The 17,149-nt window shown below is 41.7% G+C and overlaps 3 protein-coding genes across 3 annotated transcripts; 2 read left to right on the top strand and 1 right to left on the bottom strand.

Moving 5' to 3' along the window:
- The first annotated feature begins 3,112 nt into the window (after positions 1–3,112).
- On the top strand, positions 3,113–7,423 carry LOC103371261 (UDP-glucuronosyltransferase-like). The gene is made up of 5 exons (XM_008300517.1): positions 3,113–4,237; positions 5,007–5,138; positions 5,375–5,462; positions 5,582–5,801; positions 6,878–7,423. Exons 1-5 carry the CDS (start codon positions 3,254–3,256, stop codon positions 7,158–7,160), a joined length of 1,707 nt encoding a protein of 568 aa, XP_008298739.1. The 5' UTR covers positions 3,113–3,253; the 3' UTR covers positions 7,161–7,423.
- Positions 7,424–11,246: 3,823 nt separating this feature from the next.
- LOC103371257 (granzyme B(G,H)-like) lies at positions 11,247–13,304 on the top strand. Its single transcript, XM_008300513.1, has 5 exons — positions 11,247–11,790; positions 11,897–12,044; positions 12,355–12,493; positions 12,675–12,935; positions 13,117–13,304. The coding sequence occupies exons 1-5, from the start codon at positions 11,739–11,741 to the stop codon at positions 13,282–13,284; spliced, it is 768 nt and encodes a 255-aa protein (XP_008298735.1). The 5' UTR covers positions 11,247–11,738; the 3' UTR covers positions 13,285–13,304.
- A 311-nt stretch (positions 13,305–13,615) lies between these two features.
- rabl3 (RAB, member of RAS oncogene family-like 3) lies at positions 13,616–17,137 on the bottom strand. Its single transcript, XM_008300514.1, has 8 exons — positions 17,066–17,137; positions 16,284–16,375; positions 15,888–16,017; positions 15,677–15,791; positions 15,391–15,541; positions 14,043–14,114; positions 13,872–13,910; positions 13,616–13,706 (listed from the first exon to the last, which is right to left on the bottom strand). Exons 1-8 carry the CDS (start codon positions 17,109–17,111, stop codon positions 13,650–13,652), a joined length of 702 nt encoding a protein of 233 aa, XP_008298736.1. The 5' UTR covers positions 17,112–17,137; the 3' UTR covers positions 13,616–13,649.
- Between the last annotated feature and the right edge of the window lie 12 nt (positions 17,138–17,149).

The raw sequence follows: 17,149 nt of genomic DNA, 5'->3' as shown, positions 1-17,149 counted from the left end.
GGAAAGTCCTGGACATGACGCAGTCTGCAAGAGAACAGTGACTTGGAAGAAGATTTGTTTTCACAGCAAGACAACGACAGGAAGCACACGGCCGAGGCTGAACGGAAAGCGTTTAAATACAACAAGGTGAATGTTCTGCAGCGGTCAAGTCCAGTCCGAGCCTAGATTCCAAGTGAGAGTTTGGGGCTGGACTTAAAAGAGCTGTTGTCTCTTGATCCCTGTGCAGCCGGGCAGAGCTCGAGCAGCTTTGCAAAGAAGAATCGGGTAAATCTGCAGCGTCCAGACTGATTGAGGGCGATCCACACAGGCTGTGATTTTTTTGTAAATTTGTGTGTGGGGGGGAAAAAAAGGGACCAATTATATGTTTCAGTAGAGAAAAGCAGCTAAAAGGGAACACTTCCAACTGGGATGAATGGACACTGAGTATCTGCAACCTCATGCAAAACAGCTGAAATCCAGTTGGTGTGAAGGGAGGCTGGCGGCCTGATAACGGCGTGTAAAGTGCAGAACACTGAGCATTATTGCACACAGGGTCTGTTAAAAGTCCAGACTGATTTACATCTTAGCACAGTCTATGGAAAGCACAGAAGAGGAAAACAGGTCATGCTGCTGTAAACTGAAGTCGAGTGTTTGCTGTTTACAGACAACCTGGATCAGAATCACTACAGCAGGCTGTATGTTCCACCTTTCTTTCCTCTGTTGCTTGAATTCAAACCCGTAGAATGAAACGGTCTCTAGACTTTTTGAAACTCCTGCATAATGCATTCATAAATGAAGATACACAGGTCTGTTCACACTGTTTCACACGCAATTTTAAATATGAAAGAAACACCACCTGAAGAAACCAACGTGTCCGATTCTACATGACACAAGCGGACAACACCTTAGTGGAGAAAACATGGATTCAGCCAAAGAACCAGTTCAGTCAGTTTTGTCTGTATAATCAATCTACTCAGAATCCTCAGTTTCTGGTTTGTATACGGCTGAACTGCATGAGTCAGTGCCATTATGTGGTGCAGATTAGTTTGACTGTATTTCAGTCGAAGGTGAGTCGGTTCGTTAACCCTTCATTATCAGTCTGCTATAGGGGGAAAAAGTGCTCCTGCTTGATTTTCTTTCTTTATCCAATCACATGACTGATGAGACTGAGTTACTGATAAAACACTGGTGAGACTGGGAGCTGCTGACTGACCAGTAAGCTGATAGCAGAGGAGAACACGGAGGCAGTGAGCGAGCCAAACCAAGTTTACGTTAAAGGAAGCAGCTCGTGTGTGTGTTCGCACCAACAATGTGTGATTATTCTGAGGGTATTGTGCAATAAATGAAAAGCCTTTATTTGCTCAGATATTTTTTCTTTCCTGTGTATGGGAGTGCTTATAATTACAAGATTAAGATGGATTTAATGAAGGGCGGGTAAAGATCTGCTCTGTGAAAGGTTTCTGACACGACGGGGATGTGATGATTGGCTGAGCTGAGTGAGCTGGAGTGAATCATGAGAGTCCAAATGATTCCTGCACCGGAGCTGAAAGCAAGAAGCTGAGGACAGCAAAGACGGTGAAACAGGTAAATGTCAGCCGACGTGCTCAGAAGTTGTAGTGAGCAAGCAGTCGAGGTTAATAAGTGAATAATTTAGAGTATTTGAAACGAACTGAACAAACAGCAGGAGTGTCAACGCTATGAGCACATCTGCTTTAAATGCTTCCTCACTGGGATTTAAAGTGTCACCACAAGCTGCACTCACAGCACAGCCTAAACTCAGGATTGAGTTAAATCGATCAAATCAAATATACATTAAAAATAAATAAATCCAAACTAGTACACTTGCTGGATTCTTCAATATCTTAACATTTGACAAATAACACGGAATAAAACTTTAGTGAAAATCGTTTGAAAAAGATCCTTCATCTATAAGTCACCACACCCTGTCTACATGCAGACATTCATGCAAAAAGATCAACTTCTGTGGAGGCTCCACCTTATCTGCAGCCACTCAGCATGAACCTGATCTAATCACCTAAATGGATCAACAGTAAGGCCAGACCGTGAGTCCAGTGGTAGCTGCTGCAGATGTTGTATTTGTTTCAGCGTAAAGATGCATCTGTTATTTCACATGGACACAAATCTGAGTGTTTTACCAACTAAAAAAAATACAAATCAATCAATAAAATCATCTATTAATGGCAGCATGTTTGGATGCAGGCGTATAAACACATGTGGGGTGTTCTTTTATAGACATAAAGGACCACTAATAAAAATCTACACATAAATAGTTTGAATAAAAGGAAAGTTTTGCCAAGTTGCATCTGCTCACTTAACACACACGTCTTTAGTTTTTCAGCTGTTTTTTTTTTTCTCCAGGTCAGCAACATTTCTTTCCAGAAACAAAGCCATTGTTACTCACAGTCTACATCCACAGAGCACTGCGTCTACAGGAACTACTTCCTCCTGAAAAAAAGTCCCTGTGGGCAGTCAGAACAATGTGGACCCACCCACGCCCGACCCCTGACGACTCCCGAGGCCAGGGCCGCCCCTCCTCACATATCCCAGCGTAACCCCTGCTAGCGTGTTCTGACTGGGACGTGTAACATGTGGTACCGTGACTGGGTTCTGCAGTTTCTTGTTTACATCGTAGAGGAATGAAACCGCAGCGCATTCCAGGACAAGATAATTCGTTGGTATTGTTTGTGCCCCACAAAGCTAAAACTACTTTATCCCTGATATTCTTCTACTAGTTTCCTTCTTGTCCTTTTTTAAAAAATTTGAATAATGTTTTCAGGCTGGCAACCGGTGCTACAACCGCTCAAAAGTATTTCTAAGAATAAAGCAATGTGAGGGAAAATTCCATGAATTACATCACTGCTGAGATGTTATCAAAACCCAGAAAAACCTGGTGTCCTATTACAAACCGCTTCGCACGCCATCCGTGTTTACAACGGCTGTAGGTATACGTGTGTGCGTGAGGAGAAAGAAGAAAAAAAAAAAAGGAATAGTGGCTGCTAGGCACGCATATGGCAGCGTTTCGGGGGTGGAGAGAAGGAAGAGCCAAAGCAAACAGGGAAGGACTTTGCTCAAATTGGGAGGCAGCACATGCATGCAAACCACACAAAAGAATGCAAACAGAATGAATTAAAAATGTGTTTTAATGCAGACGTTACTGTAATAAATGTGCTAAACGGACACAGCTACAGGAAAGACAGACAATCTGCTGGGAATCTCCACTCTCTGTCTGGGTTACATAAGAGCCCGACTCTGAATGCAGCCTGAACTTCCTGTAGAACTTAAACACACACACGCGCGCGCACACATAAAGCCGCCCCCCGACAACAGGCACCACTTGCTCTCACAACAAGTCAGCTTGCAGCACAGAGAGGAGGCAATGAGCAGCGGGGTGTGGTTTCCTACACTGGGGCTGGTGGCCTGGCTATGCTGCCTCAGTCTGGGGTCCGTTCAGGGGGGGAAGGTGCTGGTTATGCCTGTGGATGGAAGCCACTGGCTTAGCATGAAGCTGCTGGTGAAGGAACTGACCCGCAGGAACCATGAGGTCGTGGTGCTGGTGCCTGAAAGCAGCCTGCTGATCCAGGGCTCAGAGGGCTACAAGACTGAGATCTACAAAGTGCCATACACCAAAGCTCAGCTGGATGAAAACTTCAATGAACTCAGGGATGGAGTGTTTCTCAAGCCGCCAGAATTTGCAGACGTGTTCGTCAACGTGCAGCGATTGGTCAACTTCACGTCCCTGCAGGTGACAGGTTGTGAGAGTTTGCTGACCGATGAGCCTTTGATGAGTCAACTGAGGGCACAGAAGTTTGATGTTGTCCTCACGGACCCTTTCCTTCCCTGTGGCTCCATGCTGTCTCACATGTTTTCCATTCCGGTTGTTTATTTCCTACGTGGGCTTCCCTGTGAGCTGGACATTAAGGCGAACCAGTGCCCCTCTCCTCCTTCCTATGTCCCCAAGTTCTTCAGTGGTTTTACCGACTCCATGACCTTCCCACAGAGAGTCGGCAACTTGGCCATGACTGTTATGGAGAACTACGTTTGCAAAATGATCTACGGCCACTTTGACGTTCTGGTCGACAAGTACTTTGGAGGCGGCTTGACCTACAAAGGTCTTCTGAGTCATGGTGCTATCTGGCTCCTCAGATATGACTTTATTTTGGAGTGGCCCAGACCCCTCATGCCAAACATGGCTTTGATTGGAGGGATCAACTGTGCAAAGAAAGCTCCTCTGCCCGCGGTGAGTATGTGGATAAATACACTATATGCCAGAGTAAACAAGCATGCACTACATCTGGATTCACTTAAGCCAAGCAATAGACTTGCTTTGTATTCAGTTCGGCTTGTTCTCACGAGACAAAAAAAAGAAAAAATGAGAGAGAGATTGTGGGAGTAATTTCAATATTGAACTAGTCAGAAACTTTTCTACCTATTTCAGCAGTTTTGTAGACCTGCACTAATGCATGCAGAAAAGGAAGCAGAACAGATGCATCAGTATCAGAACATTATAGGTTGTGCATTTTTGGAGCTCGCAAAATAGTTCTACGTTGCACAACACATACTAAAGATCTTCAGCAACCAGTTTGTGTCACACTTCAGGCAAATGTGTTCCAGAGGAAACAAGCTAAACATTATTGTGATATGCAAATGAGTTTGATTGTTTATTGAGATGTTCTAAGAATGGGCTCAGGACGTTGTGAAAGAACTGGTTTGTCGGCTCAGGGTGGGAAATGTGAGCCAGGATAAGCAGATTTCTGGACTATGGCCTCTGTAATCTAAGAAAAGAGGGAAGGGACCCTGTTGTGTCAACAGGTATCAAGTACAGAAGCAAAAAGGACTGTTGATATAAGCAAGAATAAGATTGTGGTGCAAGATTACTGAAAACGATGCATGAGAGCAGCTACAGCAAACACAACTGACGTGATTTATTTTTATCATACATCCTACAAGCTGGCAGTATTCAGACTTTCCTTGGGGTCATTGTTTTCTGTTCTCTAACCTCCCTGCAGGACTTGGAGAAGTTTGTCAACGGCTCAGGAGACGCCGGCTTTATTGTCTTCACGCTGGGATCAATGGTGGCCACGATGCCCGAGGAGAAGGCCAAACAGTTCTTTGATGCTTTCCGGCAAATTCCTCAGAGGGTAACGATCACCTGAGTAAATCACTTCACTCCCTCAGTCCACTCAGTTCCATTTGAATATACTGGTATTTACACTCTTCAAATAAAGCGCTGATTATTGCAGAAGCAGCTTCAGCAAACAGTTCTGTGCTATAGGGGCCAGCAGATTAAACCACAGACTTTGTCCTGGTTGTCTTACGGTAAACACACCCGTTCACACTAAACATTAACAACGGTGGTGTGTTTTTGATGTTCCAGGTTGTGTGGAGATACACTGGAGCGCTGCCTAAAGATGTACCCGACAACGTCAAAGTTATGAAGTGGCTACCTCAGAACGATCTCCTAGGTGAGCCAAGTCAAGACAAACTGTACGATGTGCAGCTGTGATGTCACACCGTACAAATGACGTACCAGTGGTTTGTGGTGGATGAGTCCAGTGACTGTGACCGTTTCTGTGCTCCTCAGCCCATCCCAAAGCTAAAGTCTTCATCACTCACGGAGGAACCCACGGTATCTATGAAGGCATCTGTAACGCTGTGCCCATGCTGATGTTCCCGCTCTTCGGGGACCAGCGGGACAACGTACATCGCATGGTGGTGCGCGGCGTTGCAGAGCAGCTCACTATATATGATGTGACGAGTGAAAAGCTGGTGACCACACTGAAGAAGATGACCCAAGACCAAAGGTGAAACAACCGGGTTTTCAGCTAACACACACAGTAAAGGATGCAAACTAAGAAAACTCGAAAAGTTGATCAAACGATGTTATTAGTTAAAGCTCGAGTGTATGCTGGAACCTGTCGGTATTTGTTTGTTAAGTCACAGTCCACTCACATCAACCTTCGTTCACGTTACCCGATGCGACCTCTTGTCCGGCCTGTGTGGACGTGCACACGCTGCGCTCGGTTCTTTTGTTCATGTTGCATTTCAAAGGTGCCCTGTGGAGGTTTTCCTGCACATACAAAACTCTAGTATTTACCAGACACACTAAATTATACTCTACTTATGTTCCCATTAACCTCTTAAGACCTGGCATCCACATGCATAGAGGTCACGTTTTGGGTGATAGTACCACAGTAGTTTGTTTATTTTATTTTTTAATGACTTAATTATTATTATTTTATTATTGTTGTTTTTTTATTTTCAATTTTTTTACATGTTTTTTAAAATATATATATATTTATATATTTTAAAATTCTATTTGCTATTTAATCAGATCATTTTTTATTTATCATTATTTTATTTTATATATATATTTTACATATTTTTAAAATATATTTATTTATTTATTTTTATATCTATTTTTTAAATTCTATTTGCTATTTGATCGATCCAAATTTTTTATTATTTAATTACTACTATTTTGTTATTGCTATTTATTATTTTCTTTTCTTTTTTTTAATTTCTTTTTTTAACATATTTTTTTAAAACAGATTTTTATTTTCTTTATATATTTTATTCTATTTGCTATTTGATCAGACATGGCACATATCAAACAAGAGCTCAGATCTTAAGATTTTATTGACATTTTTTCCACTACTGTGTTGTATTAATGCATGTATTCTGCATAAACTACCTGCAAAGTCATTTACCAACATTTACCACCTCTTCAGACAGACACAGAGCTTTTAGGTTTTATATATTTATAGCATCAACAGCAGTAAATACTTTAACTATGGCAAGGTTTGTGATGTAAAGAAGCTCTTGCGATGAGCGGCCAGCGTTCATACAATCTATTAAACTAAATCTAACTTCTCTGCAGTTACAAGAAGAGGATGGTGGAGCTGTCGGAGAGACACCTCGACCGGCCTGTTGAGCCTTTGGAACTGTCTGTTTTCTGGACCGAATTCGTCATGAGACACAAAGGAGCGGCACACCTGAGAGTCGGCGCGCATGACTTGAACTGGTTTCAGTACCACAGCCTGGATGTCATCTGCTTTTTAGTCCTCATTGTAGTAACTGTTCAGTGGCTGTCGCTGAAATGCTGCTTGTTTTGCACGCGCAAGTGCTGCAGAATCGGAACGACGAAAAGAAAATCCGAGTAGCGTTTCTATGCTTTTGTTTTTGGTGTTTTTTTTAAATCCTGTAATGAAGCTAACTGTCGATACACGAATGTAAAATGTCAGTCAGATGTGCTGGATGTGTGTTTAATGTGTGTGTGTGTGTGCGTATGTAGAGGCTCCACCTAAATACCATTATTACTGCACTGACTCTGACACACGTATGAAATGGTGCTGGCAGTGATTGATCGGAGCCTTCCAGCCCTCTTTTACAAAACGAAAAGCAAATAAACGTTGCTTTTTTTAAACCTCTTGCTCCTTATTTTAACAGGTTAACAAAAACTCTAGAGTATACTGTACAGATAGCTACTTTCCTAGCTCATGGGCTCCTGTGTTTTCCATCCTCTGGTTCTTGGAGTTTTACTGGCTGCAGGAGTTAATTTTTGAGTGTTCATTATTGGGACGTTTTTGTATAACAGAGCACTTTGAGCAACGTAACACCCCTTTAGCAGCCATGTTGGAGGGCTGCAGTTCTCACAAAGAAGGGATTACGTTTATCTGCTTTGCTCTGTAAACTTGCATCATATCATTTGATTACAAACAGTTTAAGCAAACAGATGGAAAGAGTCCCGATCATTTTGCTGGATGTTCATATCTCATGCAAACAACAGCTAACAATAGCGTTTAAATAAGGCTCAGGAGGTAATTTATAAAACTCAAGCACTCGCTGACGACAACGTTGGCTCCAGTTGCATCAGTTACAGGAAATTTTATCAATTTATGTAAGAAAAACTGAAATCTCAGCTCGTTGAAGCAAACAGTTGACTAGTGGCCTCGTCTTTAAACCAACATCTTGTGCAGTTACAGCAAACGCGTGGCGTGGACGCTGATGCACGCCGTCAGCCGGTTGTAGTTCTCAACAAAGGCTCTGTCATCACACGGAGCGTCTGAGTGCTGCTCGCTGTTATGTACAAAGCAACGCAGCCAGTTTGGGCTTTACTCGAGACCCTGTGGCTGCGGTGAGTTTGCTGTCAGCTGACAATGTGTTGATGCATCATCTAACAGCCAATTATTTCGCCCTGGAAGAATGCTGAAGAGTCCTCACTTGTGCTTTTTTTCCTACTCTGACTCCACCTCCTGGGTTATCACAGAGCAGCCAAAAGATGTTTTTAAAGGTCAAAGCAGAAGCTACAGCTCAGTCGGAGCTTCATTAGGAGTGCACGATCACACTTCTTTGCAAAAATGCTCTGCGGTTAATGAGTGAGGAAGAAATGACGTCATGTCAGGTCCTAATTGGTTTGTGTTCACGTCGGTAAACGAATCCTGCCGCTACCGGACCAAAACATTTCAGACAAGAGTGATGAGATTTTGACTATTTTTCCTGGAAAACAGAATAATTATCCACTATTTGTCATTTTGCATGACCTATTTTTGGCCCTTACTAAGACAGACACATCTATAAGAAGTTCCTGTATAGTCAGAGTTATATTTATGCTTTTATTTGCATTATAGCGTCTGGTGATTTAAATGTTGACATATGCATGAAAACTACCTTCAACTTCCTCATTCCTTCATTTAACTGTGAATACATTGACGTGTGAAGACCTCATTTATAGCAGAGCTGAGTAAGAAAATAAGATTTAACCACAAATAAGGTTAAAAATACTGAAAAGGCAAAACCAGAAAAATAACAAAACCATAAAGAATGACCAGCATTCTTAATTTAAAGCAACTAAACAGACGTCTGAAGGTAAAATACGACAAAGTTTAAAACAAAAACAATTCAAAGAATTGCCCTCAGGATAACAATGAGTCAGGCTTTAGATTGCTCTGCAGGTTCCAGGTGCACCGTCAGTACAACTAGACTTTCCAAGCTTAACAAAAAAAAGTACCGGCACCTGGCACGTAATCTAATCGTTTGAGCATGTTGGGCGACGGCTGCATCAAAAGACAGCAATGTAGTAATGTAAGTAGTGCTTATCACGCGTTACAGGGAGGGAGGGAGGATAAAGCTCATAATGAGTATTATTATCACCTGTAATAAATCACAGAGCAGAGCAGGACGCAGGGTTCACGGGTTCAGAGTCACAGCTGATGCATCCATAAAGTGTCTCCATAACCCAGGACTGACAGAAACCTGACCTCAATAAGAGTTTGTCTATAACGGAGCAGAAAACATAAAAAACATTTGCTCACGTTTGGTCACATGGTTTTTGAATTTTCCACATTCCAAGATGCTTTTACTCCCAGTCTCTTCCTCCTTTAATTACACAACTACAATTTTACTTACAGACAAATTGCATCATGTTGGAGGCCAGCACCAACACGCTGAGGCAAACTGCAGCCAAGCCGAAGCGCCGCAGCACTCTCACTCTGACTAGTCAGCTGGGATCACTCTCACTAGCAGTCTGCGGTGTGTCCACGCTACAGCAGCAGCAGCCTCTGCAGCGTCGGTTAGCCACGCTGCCCACCTTAATGAGGTTGGGGTTGTTTGTAAAAACCTCTTTAGTCTCGTAGTTTCGTCTTCCTGTTTACCAGGAAGCTGCTCACAGGTGAAACAACATTTTTCCACCACACAAAGTGTAAAAGTGTAGCTGGAGCTAAACTGAATGTCTCACGTCTCCATTGGATTCATTTCTATTAAATATCCTGTAATGCGTTCAAACTCATTTACTCAAAATAAGAGCAGATTGATTTGTGGCAGATTAGTTTTTTTGTGCGGAGACGAGAAGCTGCAGATACGACGAGTGACTTCTAAAAGTGTTCTCCTGCTTCACAAAACGTTCTCATGGCAACGGAGACACAAACCTCATAACAAATCCTGTTTCATGACTAGAAATATGAAGAAAATGTGCAGACTTCCACTGACTCCGTCCTCTGAGACCATCTGCACTCCTACACATGTGTAGTTTGCTCCATTGCAACACCAGTAATGTTCAGGAAACCACCTTGTCTGTGAGCTAGTTTAAGGTTCTGTGGACTACACGTTGTTCTGTCTGACAGCCGATGGAGGTAAAACAGCTCGGTGAGGTTTTGTTTTTCTAATCCTGCTCCTGTATCTGTGTGTGGCTGCAGAGATCTGAACACAGTTCACTGCAGGTTTTAATCGTACCTGATAGCACAGCTATCATTATGAATGCTGACAAGTCAATATTTCACAAGATAACCTAATGACTGGGCAAATGAGGACATGCTACACACAATAGACTGCCCTGGAGCACCACCTAGTGGATGGTAGAAACAACAGAATACACTTTATATGGCTTCAGATAAAATTAATAACTTTATTGATATACTTTTTAAATAAAACATTATTAGCTCTCTTATGAATTTGCCCCTTTGCTGTTCCATGTGTTTAATTACCCTTAGTATACACAACAACTACTAATATGACAGATTTATGAGACAATAAGCATTAATAAGACATCACTCACTGATTCCAGGCTGAAGCGTGAGTATTTTAAGTCACACAGTTCTCCACTGTCTCTAATCTGTCCCCAGCACATCACACCAAGGGGCACAAATCCACAAACAAGACCTGCAAACATCTCCCCCGACAAGCCTTCACCTCATCATCGTTATGCAAAAGGTTTTAACTGTCCATTTACAACCTTCTAAAATAATTAGTCTTGAATAGGAAAAAACACAGAGGATAGAAATGGCCGCTGTATTTGTGTGTTAAGGTCCTCAGTGGGAGCTGTGAGTACTTCTGTTAGCGCTGTGGTTTCTGTGACCTTAATACACAGTTTCTGTTTGAACATTTACTTTTATTTTTGGTCTTATTGTACAGAACAGCCAAAGGAGAGACAGGAAAGTGGGGGAGGAGAATGGGGGAATGGGTCGCAGCAAAGGGCCATGAGTGGGATTCGAACCCATGGCCACTGCATCGGAGACTATAGCCCAGGGGTGTCCAATCCTGGTCCTGGAGGGCCACATTCCTGCATGGTTTAGATGTTTCCTCTTCCAACACACCTGATTCAAATGATCAGCTCATCATCCAGCTCTGCAGAAGCCTGATAACCATCCTGATCATTTGAATCAGGTGTGTTGGAAGAGGGAAGCATCTAAAACATGCAGGAATGTGGCCCTCCAGGACCAGGATAGGACACCCCTGGGCTATAGTCCCTGTACATGGGTCTCCAGCTCAACCAGGTGAGCTAAAGCAGCGGCCCGAACATTTACTTTTGATCTTGTATCTTCCATAAGAGTTAATGTAGTCAACACAGACAACTAAGAAACTGTCAAACATGCAGCAGACGTTGGGACTATCTGAATATCAGAGAGGCCAACCAAACCTCTGATCACTAATCTGATCCAAACCCATCATGATGTTCACTGTGACATTAAACCACCATTCCACCAAGTGCCATAACAATTAAATTATTGCTGTACACAACACGCACACCGACACAAATGAGCGGCTTTAACTTTCTTTAACGCCATCACCTCTCAATACGGCTGCACACATGCTGCAGTGAGCGATTGTGGTCTCGGCTCCTCAGCAAACATGTCTTTGACACCTGCCCACAGAGTTTCCGTTGTGGGAGTTGGAAGACTGAAGACAAAAAGGTAGCAGGGGGGCACTGAGAGCCAAACTGTTGAGCTTTTTGCTTGAGCAAGACCATGATCCACATGCACCGCATCATATGCGTCTTCCTGCTGGTCTCCTTCACCGGTAAGATCTGATGATACTCCTTTAAAAACTATTGCTGGCAGACAAGTGTGTCCAAGTCTTTGTTCTTTTTTAATTTACTAACTTTCATCTTCTCGTTTCCTGTCAGGGGCTACTGGGAGCGGTATCGTAGGTGGTCGGGTTGCAAAGGCTCACTCCAGACCCTACATGGCATCGCTCCAGGTTCGAGGGTCCCATGTATGCGGTGGGATGCTGATTCGGGAGGACTTTGTTCTAACTGCAGCACACTGCAAACAGTGAGGTTTCTTTTCTCCTTCAGTTTTAAAGAGACAAGATCAATTCTAATACACAAGATGATGGGTGCTACTTATTCACTGCTGCATGGCCTTTTTTCCCCAGAACTATTTATTATTCACGATAGATTTGTGTAAAATGTTTTATAATAGCAATAAATGATGTGAAAAAAATGAATGTTGCATCATTAATACAGAAACAGAATGAGCCATCAGGGGACCTCAGTGATTATTTTAAATAGTTGTAATTATACATACCAAAGTGTTGAGCATAAATAGAGATTTTAACGTCATTTCTTCATTTATTTGTCAGACCTGAAGCCATGACAGTGGTACTCGGAGCACATGACGTTACCAAGGAAGAGAAAAGTCAGCAAAAGATCCAAGTGGCCAAATACCATCCACATCGGGGCTTCACAGGAGAACATGACTATGACATTATGCTACTTGAGGTGAGCCAAAACTGTGGAGAAGTTCACATCTAAACTTACCAAAAACTTCAAGTCAGTTATTTTGTGTGATGGAGTTTTGACTTAAGTTTCATTTCACATGCGTGTGTTTGAGATTTCACACATTTGCACTGTGGAGACGTGGGCGTGACCTATCTAACTTATCCTCTGTTCTCTCTGACAGTTAAAACAGAATGCCACACTGAATAAGTATGTGAAGCTCATTGGACTACCGAAGAAAGACGGGAAAACTCCAGCCAACATCAACTGTGCTGTGGCCGGTTGGGGCTGGACTGAACGCAATAAGAACCCCTCAAACGTTCTGAAAGAGACCACGGAGAAGATCCAGTTCAGCTCTGAATGCAAAAATATCTGGCAGGAATATTTTAATCCCAATAATATGATTTGCACCAAGTTTTCCAAAAAGACGGGAGGCGTTTGCAAGGTAATCGAACCATATCTAAAGCAGACTACCAAGTCTTCCACCTGCCCGTTCATAAAACAGAACACAACAATCATTCTGCTGATAGAAAATTTGGCAAACTGATCTTTTTTATTGATGAAAAACAGCTGTTATCTTTTCACAACCTACTTAGTTAAGTCCTTCTGTTGCCCTTTTTTTCTAGGGAGATTCTGGCGGACCGCTCATCTGCAACTCCAAGCCTCAAGGTATAACAGCTTACACCTGGGCAAAAGACTGCACTAATCCAAAGTATCCACATGTCTTCACTAAAGTTGGTGCCTTTGTCCCCTGGATTAAAGAAGTGATGAAGGGATCGAGGAACGTTGCATGAGCAATCATTCAGAGGTTCCTTCTATAAGTATTGATGCTTGGTAAAACATAACATGAAAAAATATTTGGTCTAAGTTTTGAAACTTAAAAATGTTTTCATGTGAAACAAACCCAAGCAATTATATTAAAATGTTTGGAATTTAAAAAAACTGCTCGAGCGTGCCTCCTTATTTCTGAACTGGCCCTTTTGCAAATTTCCTGCAAGTGTTATCAACTATTTACATATTTTTTGTTTATGAGCTGATGCTGAAGCCAGTGGGAGCAGTGGGTGGGTGTCATCACAGAGTGTGGTAGCTGACGAGCAGGGTGAAAGCCCACAGGTGGGATTACCAGGCCACAGACCGCTGACGTCATATTTATGGCTCGTCAGTCGTAGTGCAAACTCTTGAAGTTGAACCGTTTTCTGTCTGTGAAACCAGTCATCTGCAGAGAAAAGTGAAAAAGTGCATCTTAGGTTTACACTTGCCTCTTAGTCGGTCACAACAACATTCTCCTTTACCTGTGAAGGTTTACATTTAGCACAACAACTGTGACACTGAGATGTCTTAATCTTATTTTTTTTAATAGCAGAAACAGAGGAAAACTCACCTGACTTGGATCTCGTGTGAAATATCTCTTCTCTATTACCTGCAAAGAGGTTCAAGACATATCAGTACAGAGATCAGATAGATAGATAGATAGATGCTAATCTTATTGACAGGCTGCAACAAACAGGAAATAAGACTTATAACACTGCACGACACAACTCTGGTTTCTCACCTTGTCAAAGAAGCGGCTCAGTTTTACTGCATTCGATGTGCCTGCAGCAAGGTATCTGGGGTTGGTGCAGTCCTGAGAAAATACAAACTCACCTCAGCCACAAACCACAAAGCTTTTTTCACAAAGACCACTTACATCGTTCAACTATGAAATCTTTCCATTTGTATATAAATAAGATAATCTTGGTGAAACGTGCTGTTTGCCAGAGTATCTTCTGTAATTCCCCACATTTGCCGGCAGGTTTGAAAACCATGTATCATTAAGTAATATTAGATTTGTTATTTTCTTATAATTAAAAAATGTAAGTACTAAAAGAATCTGTAGTATGTGGAGTCACATGTTTTTTTCTGGTATCGGTGACGCATGTAGATGAGCGGGAAAAAAAATACTGTACATGTTGAATCCAATTAATTTTTATATATTTTTTAAGTTTTGTAAAATAAAAATGAAAAAAAAAATCAACTTTACTTCTCTCTATCTTTATGATTTCTGGTCTTATAACCATGCCACACTGCACAGAATATATTTTTTTTAGTTCTCTCTACTTCTAGACAAGGTTGTGTTGCTCATCATCAGCAAAAATGTGATTAAAGCAACCGCTGGGAGGGTTATGGGTTTAATACGACCACTAGGTGTCACCAAAGTCACACATGTTTACATCACAGGTCAGGGTGTTATAATGTTAATAAACTATGTCTTTAATTCTCTTTGTCTCAGAGACAAGTTGTTAAAGGCAGGTTTGTACTGCAAACATGACAGTTCTAAAATAAGTTCTTCATACAGCAAAGGGAATAAAGAACCTTCTATGCTTTTAAAATATGATTATACCCACATCAACATCAGACGCTTCCTTACATGCACACATAGCAGCTACACCGTCATTTCGTTATCTTATTCGGCTACTCAGTACAAAAACATTAGAAAGTTAATATAGTGTTTAGTATGGTGTCATTTTTAGCTTCAAGATTGAAGACTGCCAATTCAAGTCATTCATTTATCATGAAAATGGGAGAGCTACATGTCGGCTTCGACTAGCTAGAATACAGGATAAACTTCCCTCCAGCGCTTGTGACTGTCATGAACTCATTAATTAAGATGAACAGTTTTAAAATGCATCCCTCAGGACAGCTATCCAGCACTTCCTGAGACAGGAAATGCATCTGAGGGCTCTGTATTTAGATCTCAGTTAACACAGGAGCGGGTTTATCGTCACTGGTCCAGTTTATCACGTCCTTTTCATGTAACTTGTGTTTAAGTGCCAAAAAAAACTTTAACAGGTAAATGAAGCAAGCAGTGTTGCAGATGTACATGTTTAAAAGGAGCTTAAGGTGAGGAAAAGTTGACCTACAAGATTGATCTCTTCTGCGTTGAAGTCTTCGGACAGGAAGGCCGTCCGGGTGAGAACCTCATTGCGTTTGTTCTCTGGGATCTGGTCAAACTTGGTTCCGATTAGTAGCAAAGGCACTGGGTTCTCAGCAAACTGCTCTCTGTCATAATCACTGCAAAAAAAAGAGCTTTCAGGTGAGCAACCTCGTCAGTCACTCGTTAATACAGCTAATTTTGACAACTGTTTCAGTGTGAGTAAATTCTGCACCAATGAAAACAAAGGAAGCCAAAGAGACGTATCTGCTCACCCGTTGGAGACAATAACTCCTGTTGGAGAAGAGTCCTTGTTCAAAGCTTCTAGTGACCAGCGGTAGAGATTCTGAGAGGACTTCTTATTTGTCAAATCGTGTACCAAAATAATTCCTGGAAGAATCCACAAAATGGCAGAACATATCTGAATAATTACCTAAAACTTGTGATTTCAGATTCGTTTCAATAACCACATAACATCTACCTTACCATTAACTGAGTTGTAGAAGACTGCTCTTGTGCTTTTGACGCTGCTGGCACTGCCGACAGATCCTCCAACATCCCAGAGCTCAATGTAGAAGGTTTTTTCCTCCGGAGTTCCCTCCCTATAGTCTTGAACCTATGGTTGAATAATTATTTTGACACTTCAGTTATTGTAATCCTCCTTATGTTCTATGTATGAAGCAATGTCTTAGTTTTATATCAGAAGAATTTGTTGACTTATATGTTAGAGTGACATTAAGCATAAATTGTCCAGTCTGTATGGGAATAAGTTTAATTGTGGGTTCACGGATGGTTCCACCACCGTGTTGTTTAAATGATTGCCATTTACAGTATAAAGTCTCATTTCACAGGCCAACTGCAAAACCTTTGATCGTTTCTCACCCGCACATCCACAGAACAGCCAACAGTCCAGGACGGATTTCCTAAAACCTGATTCTGGCATAACAGATGGACCAAGGAGGACTTTCCTACACCTGCAAATGACAAGAAATGGAGGTGGGTGACTGGTAATGTTTGTGGAAATAACTTAAACTAATGCAGTGCCTGCACAGGCGTTTGTCTGGTAGATCACAGTAAATGCTTTCAGTCAGTTATGATCTTGATGTGATTCTTTGAAATGACTGCTGATTGCGAGACGTGGCTCTCTGCTACATGACGGACATGTCGAGACTCCATGTAAAAATCGACTCAGTGTAAATTAGTTTTCGTTTAGATAATCGCAAATCCATTTAACAACATCAGTAAGTATATTTAACTGGCTGTTGGGTGTCAGTCTTTAATTCGGCAAACAAGACTTTATATAATTTGGTATTTTAGTGTTAATTTGTTTTGTACTAAACAGCCTTCTTGAAGGCAGTAGCCCACAGCAGGGAGCAAAGTGACAGCGCTAACAGAAAAAAAAAACAGCAGCTATTGCTTTAAAATCATTTGCCACTTGCCGGTGTGCCTTTATCCTGAATTAATCAGTAACACTAAACATGACATATACATATACGTTGCGTGACGTTGACAGACCCACTGCACCAAACTGACAAGAGTTTCAGTTTCTTAAAAATAATGATTAAAACGGTGTACAGGAATAGTCCAGAATAAACAAATCTCATAACAAAAAAAAGAAGGGTTCGAAAGGTTTAGATTAAAATAAAAAATAGTCCGTAACTTACCGGAATCTCCTAAAACTAATACTTTCACCCTGTCAAGAGAAGCCATTTCTGGTGACAACACTGTCCCGGAAGAAAACAGTGAAG

The sequence above is a fragment of the Stegastes partitus genome, unplaced genomic scaffold (assembly GCF_000690725.1).
Source record: "Stegastes partitus isolate 25-593 unplaced genomic scaffold, Stegastes_partitus-1.0.2 Scaffold1555, whole genome shotgun sequence".
Classification (NCBI taxonomy): domain Eukaryota; kingdom Metazoa; phylum Chordata; class Actinopteri; family Pomacentridae; genus Stegastes; species Stegastes partitus.
The sequence above is the reverse complement of the archived record's forward strand: the minus strand, read 5'-3'. Positions and strand labels throughout refer to the sequence as shown.